The sequence below is a fragment of the Triticum aestivum genome, chromosome 4D, assembly GCF_018294505.1.
Source record: "Triticum aestivum cultivar Chinese Spring chromosome 4D, IWGSC CS RefSeq v2.1, whole genome shotgun sequence".
Classification (NCBI taxonomy): Eukaryota; Viridiplantae; Streptophyta; class Magnoliopsida; order Poales; family Poaceae; genus Triticum; species Triticum aestivum.
The window spans coordinates 30,461,421-30,476,219 of NC_057805.1; the positions used below are offsets into that span (position 1 = coordinate 30,461,421).

General features: G+C 48.9%; 2 protein-coding genes across 2 annotated transcripts; one reads left to right on the plus strand and one right to left on the minus strand.

Annotated features, from left to right (window-relative positions):
• Positions 1–5,990: 5,990 nt before the first annotated feature.
• Positions 5,991–8,595, plus strand: LOC123095939 (glucan endo-1,3-beta-glucosidase 7). Its single transcript, XM_044517509.1, has 3 exons — positions 5,991–6,466; positions 7,247–8,289; positions 8,389–8,595. The coding sequence occupies exons 1-3, from the start codon at positions 6,382–6,384 to the stop codon at positions 8,530–8,532; spliced, it is 1,272 nt and encodes a 423-aa protein (XP_044373444.1). The 5' UTR covers positions 5,991–6,381; the 3' UTR covers positions 8,533–8,595.
• Positions 8,596–8,861: 266 nt separating this feature from the next.
• LOC123095938 (cyclase-associated protein 1) lies at positions 8,862–13,918 on the minus strand. Its single transcript, XM_044517507.1, has 10 exons — positions 13,518–13,918; positions 13,023–13,194; positions 12,870–12,934; positions 11,069–11,384; positions 10,816–10,978; positions 10,042–10,151; positions 9,773–9,828; positions 9,613–9,669; positions 9,336–9,479; positions 8,862–9,213 (listed from the first exon to the last, which is right to left on the minus strand). Exons 1-10 carry the CDS (start codon positions 13,788–13,790, stop codon positions 9,127–9,129), a joined length of 1,443 nt encoding a protein of 480 aa, XP_044373442.1. The 5' UTR covers positions 13,791–13,918; the 3' UTR covers positions 8,862–9,126.
• Positions 13,919–14,799: the final 881 nt, after the last annotated feature.

Genomic DNA, 14,799 nt, shown 5'->3' on the forward strand with positions numbered 1-14,799 from the left:
TCTCCGGAACAATGGAGCGAGCAACCAACTTATTGGAAATCATACATACTGATGTGTGCGGTCCAATGAGCGTTGAGGCTCGCGGTGGTTATCGTTATGTTCTCACCCTCACTGATGACTTAAGTAGATATGGGTATGTCTACTTAATGAAACACAAGTCTGAGACCTTTGAAAAGTTCAAGGAATTTCAGAGTGAGGTTGAGAATCAACGTGACAGGAAAATAAAGTTCTTATGATCAGATCGTGGGGGAGAATATTTGAGTCACGAATTTGGCACGCACTTAAGGAAATGTGGAATTGTTTCACAAATCACGCCGCCTGGAACACCTCAGCGTAATGGTGTGTCCGAACGTCGTAATCGCACTCTGTTGGACATGGTGCGATCTATGATGTCTCTTACCGACCTACCGCTATCATTTTGGGGATATGCTTTAGAGACTGCCGCATTCACTTTAAATAGGGCTCCGTCGAAATCTGTTGAGACGACACCGTATGAATTATGGTTTGGGAAGAAACCTAAGCTATCGTTTCTGAAAGTTTGGGGATGCGATGCTTATGTCAAGAAACTTCAACCTGAAAAGCTCGAACCCAAGTCGGAAAAATGCGTCTTCATAGGATACCCTAAGGAAACTATTGGGTATACCTTCTACCTCAGATCCGAAGGCAAGATCTTTGTTGCCAAGAATGGATCCTTTCTAGAGAAAGAGTTTCTCTCGAAAGAAGTAAGTGGGAGGAAAGTGGAACTTGATGAAGTACTGCCTCTTGAACCGGAAAGTAGTGCAGCTCAAGAAAATGTTTCTGTGGTGCCTGCACCGACTAGAGAGGAAGTTAATGATGATGATCAAGGAACTTCGGATCAAATTACTACTGAACTTTGTAGGTCCACAAGGACACGTTCCGCACCAGAGTGGTACGGCAACCCTGTCCTGGAAATCATGTAGTTAGACAATGGTGAACCTTCGAACTATGAAGAAGCGATGGCGGGCCCGGATTCCGACAAATGGCTTGAAGCCATGAAATCCGAGATAGGATCCATGTATGAAAACGAAGTATGGACTTTGACTGACTTGCCCGATCTCCATAGCTGCAAAAAGTTTGAATAATCTGCGAACTCCGTCAAACAATAATATTAAAAATTCCTTGTTTTATTAATATATTCACATCTAGAGGAAGGAGATATGTCAACAGGGGGAGAAAAGCAACCATCAATCATGCTAAAGTTATCTCTCCAGACTGGCGTCAGTCCAAAGACACTGTCTGGAGTAAAATTTAGAACACAAACTGATGAATGCTCTCTGAAGTAAAATCTAAAACACATAATGATCGGCGAGCCATAGAAAACAAATGGATCTTTCAGAAGAAGACATACGCGGATGGTAATGTGACCATCGATAAGGCTCGGCTTGTCGCTAAGGGTTATCGACAAGTTCAAGGGGTTGACTACGATGAGACTTTCTCACCCGTAGCGAAGCTGAAGTCCGTCCGAATCATGTTAGCAATTGCCGCGTTCTATTATTATGAGATATGGCAAATGGACGTCAAAACGGCATTACTTAATGGTTTCCTTAAGGAAGAATTGTATATGATGCAGCCAGAAGGTTTTGTCAATCCTAAGAATGCTGACAAGGTGTGCAAGCTCCAACGCTCAATCTATGGGCTGGTGCAAGCATCTCGGAGTTGGAACATGCGCTTTGATGAGATGATCAAAGCGTTTGGGTTTACACAGACTTATGGAGAAGCCTGTGTTTACAAGAAAGTGAGTGGGAGCTCTGTACTGTTTCTCATATTATATGTGGATGACATACTATTGATGGGAAATGATATAGAATTTTTGGAAAGCATAAAGGCCTACTTGAATAAGTGTTTTTCAATGAAGGACCTTGGAGAAGCTGCTTATATATTAGGCATCAAGATCTATAGAGATAGATCGAGACGCCTCATCGGTCTTTCACAAAGCACGTACCTTGACAAGATATTGAAGAAGTTCAATATGGATCAGTCCAAGAAGGGGTTCTTGCCTGTATTGCAAGGTGTGAGATTGAGCACGGCTCAATGCCCGACCACGGCAGAAGATAGATAAAAGATGAGTGTCATCCCCTATGCCTCGGCCATAGGGTCTATTATGTATGCCATGCTGTGTACCAGACCTGATGTAAACCTTGTCGTAAGTTTGGTAGGTAGGTACCAAAGTAATCCCGGCATGGAACACTGGACAGCGGTCAAGAATATCCTGAAGTACCTGAAAAGGACTAAGGATATGTTTCTCGTTTATGGAGGTGACGAAGAGCTCGTTGTAAAGGGTTACGTCGACGCTAGCTTCGACACAGATCTGGATGACTCTAAGTCACAAACCGGATACGTGTATATTTTGAATGGTGGGGCAGTCAACTGGTGCAGTTGCAAGCAAAGCGTCGTGGCGGGATCTACATGTGAAGCGGAGTACATGGCAGCCTCGAAGGCAGCACATGAAGCAATCTGGATGAAGGAGTTGATTACCGACCTAGGAGTTATTCCCAATGCGTCGGGCACGATGACTCTCTTCTGTGACAACACTGGAGCTATTGCCCTGGCCAAGGAGCCCAGGTTTCACAAGAAGACCAGGCATATCAAGCGTCGCTTCAACTCCATTCGTGAAAATGTTCAAGATGGAGACATAGATATTTGTAAAGTGCATACAGACCTGAATGTTGCAGATCCGTTGACTAAACCTCTTCGACGAGCAAAACATGATCAACACCAGAACTCTATGGGTGTTCGATTAATCACAATGTAACTAGATTATTGACTCTAGTGCAAGTGGGAGACTGTTGGAAATATGCCCTAGAGGCAATAATAAAATGGTTATTATTATATTTCCTTGTTCATGATAATTGTCTATTGTTCATGCTATAATTGTGTTATCCGGAAATTGTAATACATGTGTGAATACATAGACCACAACATGTCCCTAATGAGCCTCTAGTTGACTAGCTCGTTGATCAATAGATGGTTACGGTTTCGTGACCATGGACATTGGATGTTGTTGATAACGGGATTACATCATTAGGAGAATGATGTGATGGACAAGACCCAATCCTAAGCATAGCACAAGATCGTGTAGTTCGTCTGCTAAAGCTTTTCTAATGTCAAGTATCTTTTCCTTAGACCATGAGATTGTGCAACACCCGGATACCGTAAGGGTACTTTGGGTGTGCCAAACGTCACAACGTAACTGGGTGGCTATAAAGGTACACTACGGGTATCCCCGAAAGTATCTGTTGGGTTGGCACGAATCGAGACTGGGATTTGTCACTCCGTATGACGGAGAGGTATCTCTGGGCCCACTCGGTAAGACATCATCGTAATGAGCTCAATGTGACTAAGGGGTTGGTCACGGGATGATGTGTTACGGAACGAGTAAAGAGACTTGCCGTAACGAGATTGAACAAGGTATCGGTATACCGACGATCGAATCTCGGGCAAGTAACGTACCGATTGACAAAGGGAATTGGATACGGGATTGATTGAATCCTCGACATCGTGGTTCATCCGATGAGATCATCGTGGAACATATGGGACAAGGTTGGAAAAAGCGGTAGGCGTAAGCGAGGCGGTTGGCCTTCGCCTAGTGCCTAGGCGGTGCTTAAGTGCCCTAGGCGTGGCCTAGGCGGTTATATAATTTTTACTATCAGGGTGTATATGTGGTTATTATACGTGTATTTTATTAATTTAGGGCATATAAGTATGTTAACTAGTAGCTACTACGATTGGAATGTGACCCTTTTGGGATATTAGTGCAATATGGCATGATTTCTCGCTTGGGTAGAGAATTTCTTACTTGCTCTGCCTAGACTTCAGCTTATGCCCTAGGCGAGGCGTTTGGCCATTGCCTAGCGCCTAGGCGTGCCTAAGCGTCTCCTAGGCACTGCCTTTTCCATCAGAGTGTGGGAGCCAACATGGGTATCCAGATCCCGCTGTTGGTTATTGGCCGGAGAGATGTCTCGGTCATGTCTGCATGATTCCCGAACCCGTAGGGTCTACACACTTCAGGTTCGATGACGCTAGGGTTATAGGGAAGGTTTGTACGTGGTCACCGAATGTTGTTCGGAGTCCCGGATGAGATCCCGGACGTCACGAGGAGTTCCGGATTGGTCCGGAGGTGAAGATTTATATATGGGAAGTAATCATACGGTCACCGGAAGGGTTCGGGGGTTTATCGGTATTGTACCGGGACCACCGAAGGGGTTCCGGGGGTCCACCGGGAGGGTCCACCTGCCCCGGAGGACCCTATGGGCAGTTTGTGGAAGGGAACCAGCCCCTAAGTGGGCTGGGCGCCATCCCCCCTAGGGCCCATGCGCCTAGGGTTGGGGGGGCCCCTAAAGGGGGCGCCCCCTTGGCTTGGGGGGCAAGCCCCCTCCCCCTTGCCCCCCCTCTAGATCCATCTGGAGGGGGCCGGCCCCCCTTCCCCTTCACCCTATAAATAGAGGGGTAGAGGGAGGGCAGCCGCACCACATCCAAGGCGCAGCCCTCCCCCTCCCCAACACCTCCTCCTCCCGCGAAGCTTGGCGAAGCCCTGCCGGAGTACCACGCTGCTCCAACACCACCACGCCGTCGTGCTGCTGCTGGACGGAGTCTTCCCCAACCTCTCCCTCTCTCCTTGCTGGATCAAGGCATGGGAGACGTCACCGGGCTGCACGTGTGTTGAACGCGGAGGCGCCGTTGTTCGACGCTTAGATCGGAATCAACCGCGATCTGAATCGCTATGAGTACGACTCCCTCATCCGCGTTCTTGTAATGCTTCTGTGTCGCGATCTTCAAAGGTATGAAGATGCACTCCCCTCTCGTTGCTAGTAAACTCCATAGATTGATCTTGGTGATGCGTAGAAAAATTTTAATTTCTGCAACGATCCCCAACACTTCTCCCGCCGGCCGCTCCTCCGCGCGGGCAGCGATGCGTGCTAATCCCTACGCCGCTGGCTCGCACGCGCCCTCCGAAATCGGAGGCACGCGCTGCCCACTGCGAGAGGCAGCGAGCAAGGGAGAGGGAAGCGGTGGAGCGGGCCCTGCACCGTCGGCGGGGGATGCCGGCGGAGCCCAACGAGGAGGAGCGGCTCCTCGTCGAGGTCTACCGTCGGTCGCTCACGACGGCGGAGACAGACGCTCGCCGCCTCCGACAGAAGAACGCAAACGGCCCTCCGGCTAGCCATAGAGCAGTCGGAGAGGGAAGCGAAGGAGGCAGCGGCGGAGGCGGCTTGGGTCACCAAGGTGAAGCGGTAGCAGGACAAGGCCGTCCGCCGGATGAAAGAGCCGGTAGTCTTGTCCTCCTCCTCCTCCGACTCCAACGGCAGCTCCACCTCCTCCGACGACCAAGATCTTCCACCAGCCGCGGACGCCTACAGCTACGCCGACGACCGGAAGGGGAAAGGTCCGACGATGAAGTGGTGAGGAAGCTCCCTCGTATGTTTAGTTATCGTTTTTAGTAGTTGAACTTGTCCGGCGATGAACTGCGGTGATCTTTCGGATAATGTAAAGTGGGTTTGTGCATTTCATTGTGCGTTTGATGTCGATGTGTTTGTCCGTTGTTTGAGCACGCACAATGTTTCATCACGTTGCATGTATAGTATGGATATATGATGCCGGATATGAGATACACGGATGTTGATAACGAATTATGATGCGCACGCGATCAGTGTCCGTGTCCGCGGGCGTTTGGGAGGCCGAATTTGCCCGTCACGGCCGGAGATGCTCTAACGGAGTACATGATGAGCGTTTGAGAGGGCGGATTTGCCATCGTGCTCTAACACAGAGGACAGGACGAGGAGTTGGTCGCATCCAGGTAGATACATCACCAGTTCACCACGTACGGGCACCGCGCCCACCTCGATCCTGAGCCTGAACCGAATCCCCGATCCCACCCACGGAGCAACCCTGGCCGTCGGATCCCCGCACCGCTCCCTGGGCCACCTCACCCACTCGGGTCGGGTAGTTCAAATCAGGCGGCTCGGCTCCTTCCTTCCTTCCCCGTCTGGAAGCTTTCCTTTCTCTTTTGCAGCAGAGTGAGGGAGGAGCGGGCCGGCCGGGGAGAGGGGCTTTCCGCTTTGCTTGCTCCCTCTTTCTCTCTTTCCAGCCTTATTATTGAAGAGCGCGCGCGAGAAAGAGAGAGCGAGAGAGCCCACCGCACCGCGTCTCCCTTCCTTCCTTTCTCCTCCTCGCTAAGCAACTCATCAGCTCAACTCACATCATCGCATCCGGGGTAGTGCCGCACCAGCACTAGTTAAACCAACAGCCTTCTTCAGCTGGTGGGAGGGAAGCCAAGTGAGTGCGCGGCCACAAGGTTAGCAGTACGAGGAAGCGGGCACAAGGGACAAGAAGAGCTCGATCGACGACACGGCCGGAGCGGCGATGGCAGGGCCGAGCATGCCGCAGCCTCTGCTTGTTGCTCTCCTCCTCCTGGGGTTCTTGCTGCTCATCCATGTCCCTTATGCTGGTATGGTCTTCGGCTCCGTCGGTTACGCCTGCATCCGGTTCTTTGCTTTCTTCTTCGGCTAATCTGAATTCTGTCCCCTTCTCGCCGTTGAGGTGTCTGGACTTTGGAAGCTTCTTCTCGCTTTCTTTTTATCATTAGTACTGTACGCTCTTTTGAGATTTGAGCCAGTCGAGCACATGTCCAGATGTTCGATTCCTTCCTTCCTCCCTGCCACTGGAACATCATCATAGCCCCAAGGAGATAAATAAATAAATAAATCCAAGTGTACCTTTTCTTCTTCTTCCTGGAATAGATTGTCTTTTTTTGTTTGAAACAGAATCCTGGAGTAGAATTCAAATCACAGGGTAACTAAGTACTAGTAACTGGCGTCCCTTTCACGTAGGTTCTTCAGCCAAAAGCGGTGTTGGTTCTTCAACCGTCCTCTTCGTGTCGACATGGTTCCGTTTTTAGCCCGGGAAAGAATGTGCGTGACAATGAAATGAACCTACATTCATCTGTAGAAAACAACGGCGTCTGCACTCTCAACCGTGCAACATAGCAAAAAAGTTCCAATCATGCACGCGCACTCGCGATAAAATCGTACGTACTCGCTCGTCGTGTCGTTGTGAGGGCGACTTGTACTAGCGCTGTACCGACATGACACAGTTTGTTTTCCAAGTCTAGCCATTTGAAATTTTGAATTCTGCGGGCATTTCTTGTGCTCTTCACAAATTTATTTACTGTACAGTAACCTTACTACGTTTTGCCAAAATGCCGTTAACGGTGGGACACGTGTCGCAGCGCCTCAGTCCTTCATCGGCATCAACTACGGCGACATCGCCGACAACCTGCCGCCGCCGGCGTCGACGGCGCGGCTCCTCAAGTCCACCACCATCGGCAAGGTGCGCCTCTACAGGACCGACCCGGCCGTGGTGGCCGCCTTCGCCGGCACGAGCATCTCCCTGCTCCTCGGCGCCGCCAACGCCGACATCCCCTCCTTCGCCTCCTCGCCGTCCGCCGCCGCCGCCTGGGTCGCCGCGCACCTCCCGTCCTCCTCGTCGCCCGCCGTCAACGGCATCTCCGTCGGCAACGAGGTGCTCTACTCGGGCGACGCCGCGCTCATCTCGCAGCTGGTCCCGGCGCTGCAGAACATCTACGACGCGCTGCCGGCCAACTCCGGCATCAAGGTGTCCACCGTGAACGCCATGGACGTGCTGGCGTCGTCTGACCCGCCGTCGTCGGGGGCCTTCAAGCCGGAGCTGTCCGCCGCGCTGGACCCGCTGCTGGCCTTCCTCAGCAAGACCGGCTCGCCGTTCCTGGTGAACCCGTACCCCTACTTCGCGTACCAGGACGACCCGCGGCCGGACACGCTGGCCTTCTGCCTCTTCCAGCCCAACGCCGGGCGGCCGGACGCCGGGTCCGGGCTCACCTACACCAGCATGTTCGACGCGCAGGTGGACGCCGTGCGCGCCGCGCTGGACGCCAAGGGGTACAAGGACGTGGAGGTGGTGGTGGCCGAGACCGGGTGGCCGCACAGCGGCGGCGCCGACGAGGCCGGCGCCTCCGTGGAGAACGCGCGCGCCTTCGTGTCCAATCTCGTCTCCCACCTCCGGTCCATGGTCGGCACGCCGCGGATGCCCGGCAAGTCCGTCGACACCTACCTCTTCGCCGTGTACGACGAGGACCTCAAGCCAGGGAAGGCGTCGGAGAAGTCCTTTGGGCTGTTCCAGACCACGCTCACCGAGACGTACCCGACGGGGCTGATGAGGAACGGCACCGCGGGCCTGGCGCCGGCTCCGGCGCCGACCGTGCGGCCGGCGAGCCCCCCGCCGGCGATACCGCAGGTGGGTCACTCATCCATCACTCTGCCCTTGGCTCTTGTTTGCTTTCGAAGTTTCTTGTGAACTCACGGTGGAGCTCTCGTCTCGCTTCTATTGGTGCAGGTGACGCCGGTGCAGCCACAGCCAAGCGCGGCGTCAGCGGCGACGGCGCCGCCTCGTCATGTTCGTAGTGCTGCAGAATTGCCTCGCACCATCTCCGCGCTCCATGTGTCTGCTTGTTTCTTGTTCATGTCTCTGCTAGTCTGACCTTCCATTTCTGTCTGCAATCTCTGTAATGTGTGTTGAGGCAAGCAACTTGTGTTCTGCTCATATGTGGTTTTGCATTGTCCAATGGTGCAACTCAGATACGATGTGAACAAATATATACTCCCTCCGTCCTCAGTCCCGAATTAGTTGTCCTAGATTTGTCTAGATACGGATATATCTAGACACGTTTTAGTCTCAGGTATTAGATACATCCATACTAAACAAATCTAAGGCAATTAATTTGGGACGGAGGTAATACCATCTTTCAGAATCAGATCGCAGGCTCAGTTCGTTTAAAGAAAGAAACAGAACGCCAACATCAAAGACAATGCAGGGAATACACCGACAGTCATTGCATAAAAAGAATCATACAGAAGTTGTAGTTTGTTGGCGTACAAATAATAAATATACCAACCAGGTGCAAGGAAAACATACAGGCCAGGCCGTACACACTGGGCAAATGAATGGCAAGAGAAACAACCGAACAAGAGCTACAACAACTCTCAGCATACCACCATCTTAGAAAAAACAAGGTAAAGGCAGCATCGAACAAACAAACAGCCACAAAAAAAAGGAAGATATCATCGGATTTATTTATGCGCCGGAATGAGAAACTGGGGATGTGGTGAACTGCCCGTCCTGGAAAAAATGGATGTACTGCTGCGGCAAAGGATGCTCCACCTGCAGCATAAGAACCACACAAGGTTCGGTTTAGGCCTGTAGCTTATGTGTAGATACCCCAGCCTTATTCCGTAGTACAGAAGAGGAATTCACACAGTGCAAAAATAAAGAGTGCATCTTACCCAGTCGCCATCAGTCTCGTCGCTAGGAACCAATACATTCATTTCACTGGATTTAGCCGAAGTAATGGAAGCGCCCAGTGACTCTTTGTTCAAGTATAACTGACACCCAGCTGTGTTGTCGATTGATATTGTCGGTGCGGTGCCCTACAGGTAAAGAGACGATGAGTTTAGTGCTTCACGACACTAGAAGCATGCCAAGTTCAAAAGGTTTGACCATCATACAAACAAACGCGACACTTTTAGACCGATGACACAAATTCACAGAACAATCGAGTACCTGACATTGCACCTCAACGCCGTTGCAGTTGACAACCTCAAAAGCTGCTACGACATCCTGCATGACACGTTAACTAAATTACCCTCGGCATATGCAATATTGATTCCCAAAAAGAAATGCAATATCAGTTAGCTGACGCCTCAGAATGGTTTCTGCTGACCTTGAAAACAATTCCAAATTTGGTGCATTTGTCGACGGTGATATTGTTTACTTTACCTGCAAAAAGTTTAGCATTTGCTATTGACCAAAGCTTCCAGAAGAACATAATATATCCGAAGTAAAGATATACTTGTATATGTTACTCCCTCCGTCCCATAATATAAGACGTTTTTGCAAACTGTTTTAGCTTGCAAAAATATCTTATATTGTGGGACGGAGCAAACTGTTTTAGCTTGCAAAAACATCTTATATTGTGGACGGAGGGAGTACCATTTACTTGAAGGACAGAATCCTTGCATCCATAAATATAGATAGACTGTTTAGAATCACACTCATCAATAGCAAGGTCCTTTCTACCAACTTGATTTTCGACCACCCATCTGCCATTTTTCAGAGGAAATGTAAAATAGATCAGTGTAAAGAAATATGTGCTCATTTATAAAGAACCACAATATTATCCTACTAATTAAATGGTGCAAGCTCCACCAAGCAGCATATGTAAATTATCAACACCAATAAGAAATTTAGATTAGGAAAGAAGGTTAGCTTCTTCGATATCAGATGGAATTACATTATTCAAATACACAATTCAAACTTAATCCAATGTGCTTCCTTAATTTTCTTTGCAATAATTTCTCTTGATATTGCATTTAATTATCTCTGGTTAGTACGAGATGAGTGTTTTTTCTTACACGAATTTAACTATCCCTTGGTCTTATGTGAAGTCATTTTCTCTGAAACTCTTTCATCTATATTTGTGCCACAAACCTCAACACGAGCATTCATCTAAACAATTCGTTAAACAGGATTACAAATCCATATCCTTTTTTAGCTCCCTCTCAACTACTCGCAAGTCCATCTATTTCTGTGCCTGCTCTCTAACCCAACTAATCAAACACAAGGTTTCTATAACTAGTCCACATGGTTGGGCCTGCCTGGCATTGATGCAGACCACCAAACAAACCCACAACGTATCAGTGACAACCTGTAATGACGTACTAGATAATAGACGCTAGATAACAGTATGTCGTTTTTAGCACTCACTTGCGACCCATCTGAAGCTCCAGTTTTGGTGTTCCAGTCTTGGAGGCAAAGGTTCCTGCACGAGAAGTCTTCGCAGGAGCAGGGGCAGCAGCACTACTGGTCACAACACCACTTCTATCAGCACGGTTTTTAGCCTTCATGTCATCAGTAACCTTTCGCAGCCCTGTAAAAATAATAATATGGCTTCATATGTATGTTATTCTAGAAAGGAAACAAATCTCTGGTCATAGACAAAGCAGGTGCTATCATCTACCTGAAGTCACATCTTTGCCCCCACCGATCTCTTGAAACACAGCTGACATTCCTTGCTTAGGCTGCGAAGATTTTGGAGATTTGTCTGTGCTAAAAAGAGGAGCTGATGGTGCAGCAGGTGGAGGAGGACCCTTAGCCGCTGGGGCTCTTGGTGTTGGAGCAGCAGCCTTTGGTGGTGCACATCCAGCAGGACCCCACACAGGCCCAAGAGGATAATATTTCTTAATATAATCCCTCAAGCCAGGTGTGTAGAGCTCCTTCAAAGCTTTAGCCCACTCAACGTGGTCAGCGTCTTTGTTCTTGTACTCAACAAGAACCTAAGAGAAAAACGGTGTATATGCATCATGAACCAAAACAACGAATACACATGTGGTTTCGTAGTAGAATGAAAATTTTCAGCTGGATCACTAATACCATTGTAATGTGATGCACTAACTAAATCACTCTTTGCGAGAGGACATCTTACAAAAATTAATCAAAATCACAAGACAATTCAGGCGAAGCATAAGTAAATGTTTCACCCAAAATGGTCAATTACTATGAATTAGCATGTGTGGGTTGACAAATATGTAATATTCATCAAAGGTTTCGGAAAAAGACATAAATATTAACTTTATGCTACTCTAGGCCTTTTAAGAGTATTCCTATTGACTCATGTGAACCTAATAAATAAGTTGCCGAAAACTTCATAATCCCGAGAGTCCCCTTCCAGAATTATGTTGACAGGTCGATCTTGTCCCTTCCTCGGCACTCTTCCTCAGTCACTCGTGCACACAGCACATCCCCCATTCCCCTTTTACCGGGTTTGTGAGCTCAGCTCTCCAATGCATCTTGTGCTGCATCTAAAAAAATTGGTGTGTCCTTTAGCTTTTATCTTGTGCAAGATACAAGTTCATTCTCTCATTTCACTCTTTCTCATCCACCCCAACAAAATCCTGATTTGGTAACCAAAAATACAAGGTAGCATGTACTGTTTTAGATGCTTATAGGGTTCAATTTCTTCAGGATGAATAGAACTTTAAAAAGAAGGTTGTCTCCTAATGCTTTTGTTTTATAAAATACACCTATTACTCCCTCCGTTCCTAAATATAAGTCTCTTTAAATATTTCAATAAGGACTACATACGGATGTACTCCCTCCGTCCCAAAATTCTTGTCTTATATTTGTCTAGATACAGATGTATCTAATACTAAAATGTGACTTGATACATCCGTATTTACACAAATCTAAGACCAGAATTTTGGGACGGAGGGAGTATATAGCATACGGATGTATATAGACATACTTTAGAGTGTAGATTCACTCATTTTGCTCCGTATATAGTCCGCATTGGAATCTCTAAAAAGACTTATATTTAGGAACGGAGGGAGTACATGGTAAAAATAAATTTTAATTAGAGAATAATCTAGTAGTGACAACCAGAAACGATAAATGGGTTGTTTTGCTTGAATAAAAAAGGATGATAGTCGTAAGTGTTACAGATGCATCTCACTAATCTATAGTGGACCTTTCCAAAAAAGAAACAGCACCGAAGCAATTCTTATCAGGCTTTTTTGCTATTCATAAATTTAACCACGGCAGTAGGTATAAATGCCACAGGTATTGTGGAGCAAGGACAGACCCAGTGCTAGAAGCTCCCACGCCAGGTGGGGTCTGGGGAAGGATTATACGAGGCAAGCCTTACCCCTGCACAACGCAATGCAGAGAGGCCGCGTCGAACCCAGGACCTCTTGGCACACGTGGGGAGTACTTCACCACTACGCCAGGCCTGTCAAAAATGGAATGATAAAAGACATACATACCTTGTTATTATAGAACTCGGCCATCTGCCAGCTTTCTTCAACATGTGCTGTTGGGAAACTCATGCCTTGCAAGGTGGAAGAATAAAAGCTAATCAGGCGCGAAACCTGTATAACCTCGACCGGACTCAAAGCCAACGATGCAATTTCACTAACCGCAGCCTTTCCCTAAGAATGCAACCCAAGCCAGGGCATGGAGACTGTCAGCAACACTCTTCATATGATTGAAATAGTCGGGCCTCCTTCCTTCCGTCATAGCGGTTGCTTTCGCAATAGTATCGTTTAGAGGCTTGAGGAAATCCTGCGCATTGGCCATTGATGCAGGTTTCTGCAGAACAGGGGAGCAAAAGTTCAGTGATGTAAGAATTGCAGTTACGATTTTCCAGATCCATCAAGCACGGTAACATTGTACTATGCCGCAGCGTCCAATACTGGATGCCATTACAACAGTGACATCAGCCCCAGACATCTCGATCAACGAAACCCTATATCTCCTAACCTAAACCTAGGATCAAAATCTCGGGTCGATCAGCCATTTCCGCGCAGCCGACGCCCCGGCGCCCCAAAACCGAAGGGGACACCCCGGAGATCTGAGGGGCGAGCGCAGACATAAACAGCAGATCGAGGCGGGGAGAGAAGCGCGCGCCGTACCGGGTACTGCTTGGCCAGGATGAGGAGGTCCTTGGCGACGGCGAAGGCCTCAGCGAGGACGCTGGTGGCCTCGAGCACCGTCCCGCCGATCTTCTCGGCCGCGGCGTTGAGGCGGCCGAAGGCCTCGGCGAGGAAGTCGTCGTAGGCCAGGATCGCCGGATCCGACGACGCGGAGGCGCCCCCGAAGTCGCGCGCTGCCGAGGCCCCGGACGCGGCGACGGCCTCGAGGCGCGCCACCGCGGCCTCGAGCCGCTCGACGAGCGCCTTCTCCATGGCGAGGCGAGGGAGAGCGAATCGGGCCGCCGGGGTCGGTCGGTGGTGCGTGTCCGTGCGACGGTGTGCGTGCGAGCGAGTGCGTCTCTGTGGCGCCGCTTCTCCGGCTGGTTGCGGTTTTGATGGACTCTGCGGCTTCGCGAGCGGCTTTCCTTTTTTTCTGTGGCGACAGGAAATGCCTACATGAGATTGTGAGATGCTGCGGCGATGGATAATTCCCTGAAATTACAGTACCACATACTCGATCATGCACCGTAATTCGCAAAACAAGATGAAAGTACCATAGTATGTTTTTAGTTTATACTCCTATATGGTATTGTGATCTACGGGTAGTTTCTTGAAAGGAAGATTAGCATGACCTAATCAATCAGGAAATAAAATCAACCTGGTAAAGGTCGGCACTAAGGAGTCGTTGTTGCGTTACGCTTGCAAATGTGAACTTTTGTAGCCTTTTTTATTAAGTCGGTGAGTTGTCGCCGAAAGTTAAAGGCCATCACTAAAGTCTAGCAACGAGAGTGACGCTACATATTATCATCTTTTTGTTTAAAAAGTCTATTATATGTATGTTGTATTCGGTGTGTATAGTTAAGAGTGATTGTCAAACTAGTCATGCATGTTGGTTCCCGCGTAGATTTATAATTTTTCATGGAACGATATATAGTCAGTACATTCATTAGCAACGGCATGAAAATCAGCAAACATATTTCTACGCTACCAGCTAGTTATAACTTTTTGGCGCCAACAGACAAGATTGCAAGAGACGTCCACACGGCAATAATAGAGACCGGCACGGGCCTGAGGGGGGCTGGGGGCGGCCGCCCCGGGCCCCCAAGGTGGAAGGAGCCCCCACGTATGCAATTCTGTACATTAGGTATCTTGAAGTAGGCCCCATGTAGCCATGGGAAAAGAAAGGAAGAGAGGCCATTGGGTATGGCCCAACCGCCTAAGTAGCAGCAGCAGCTAGTGTTACATCGCCATAACGCACGCATCGACTCGTCGGGATCAAGGA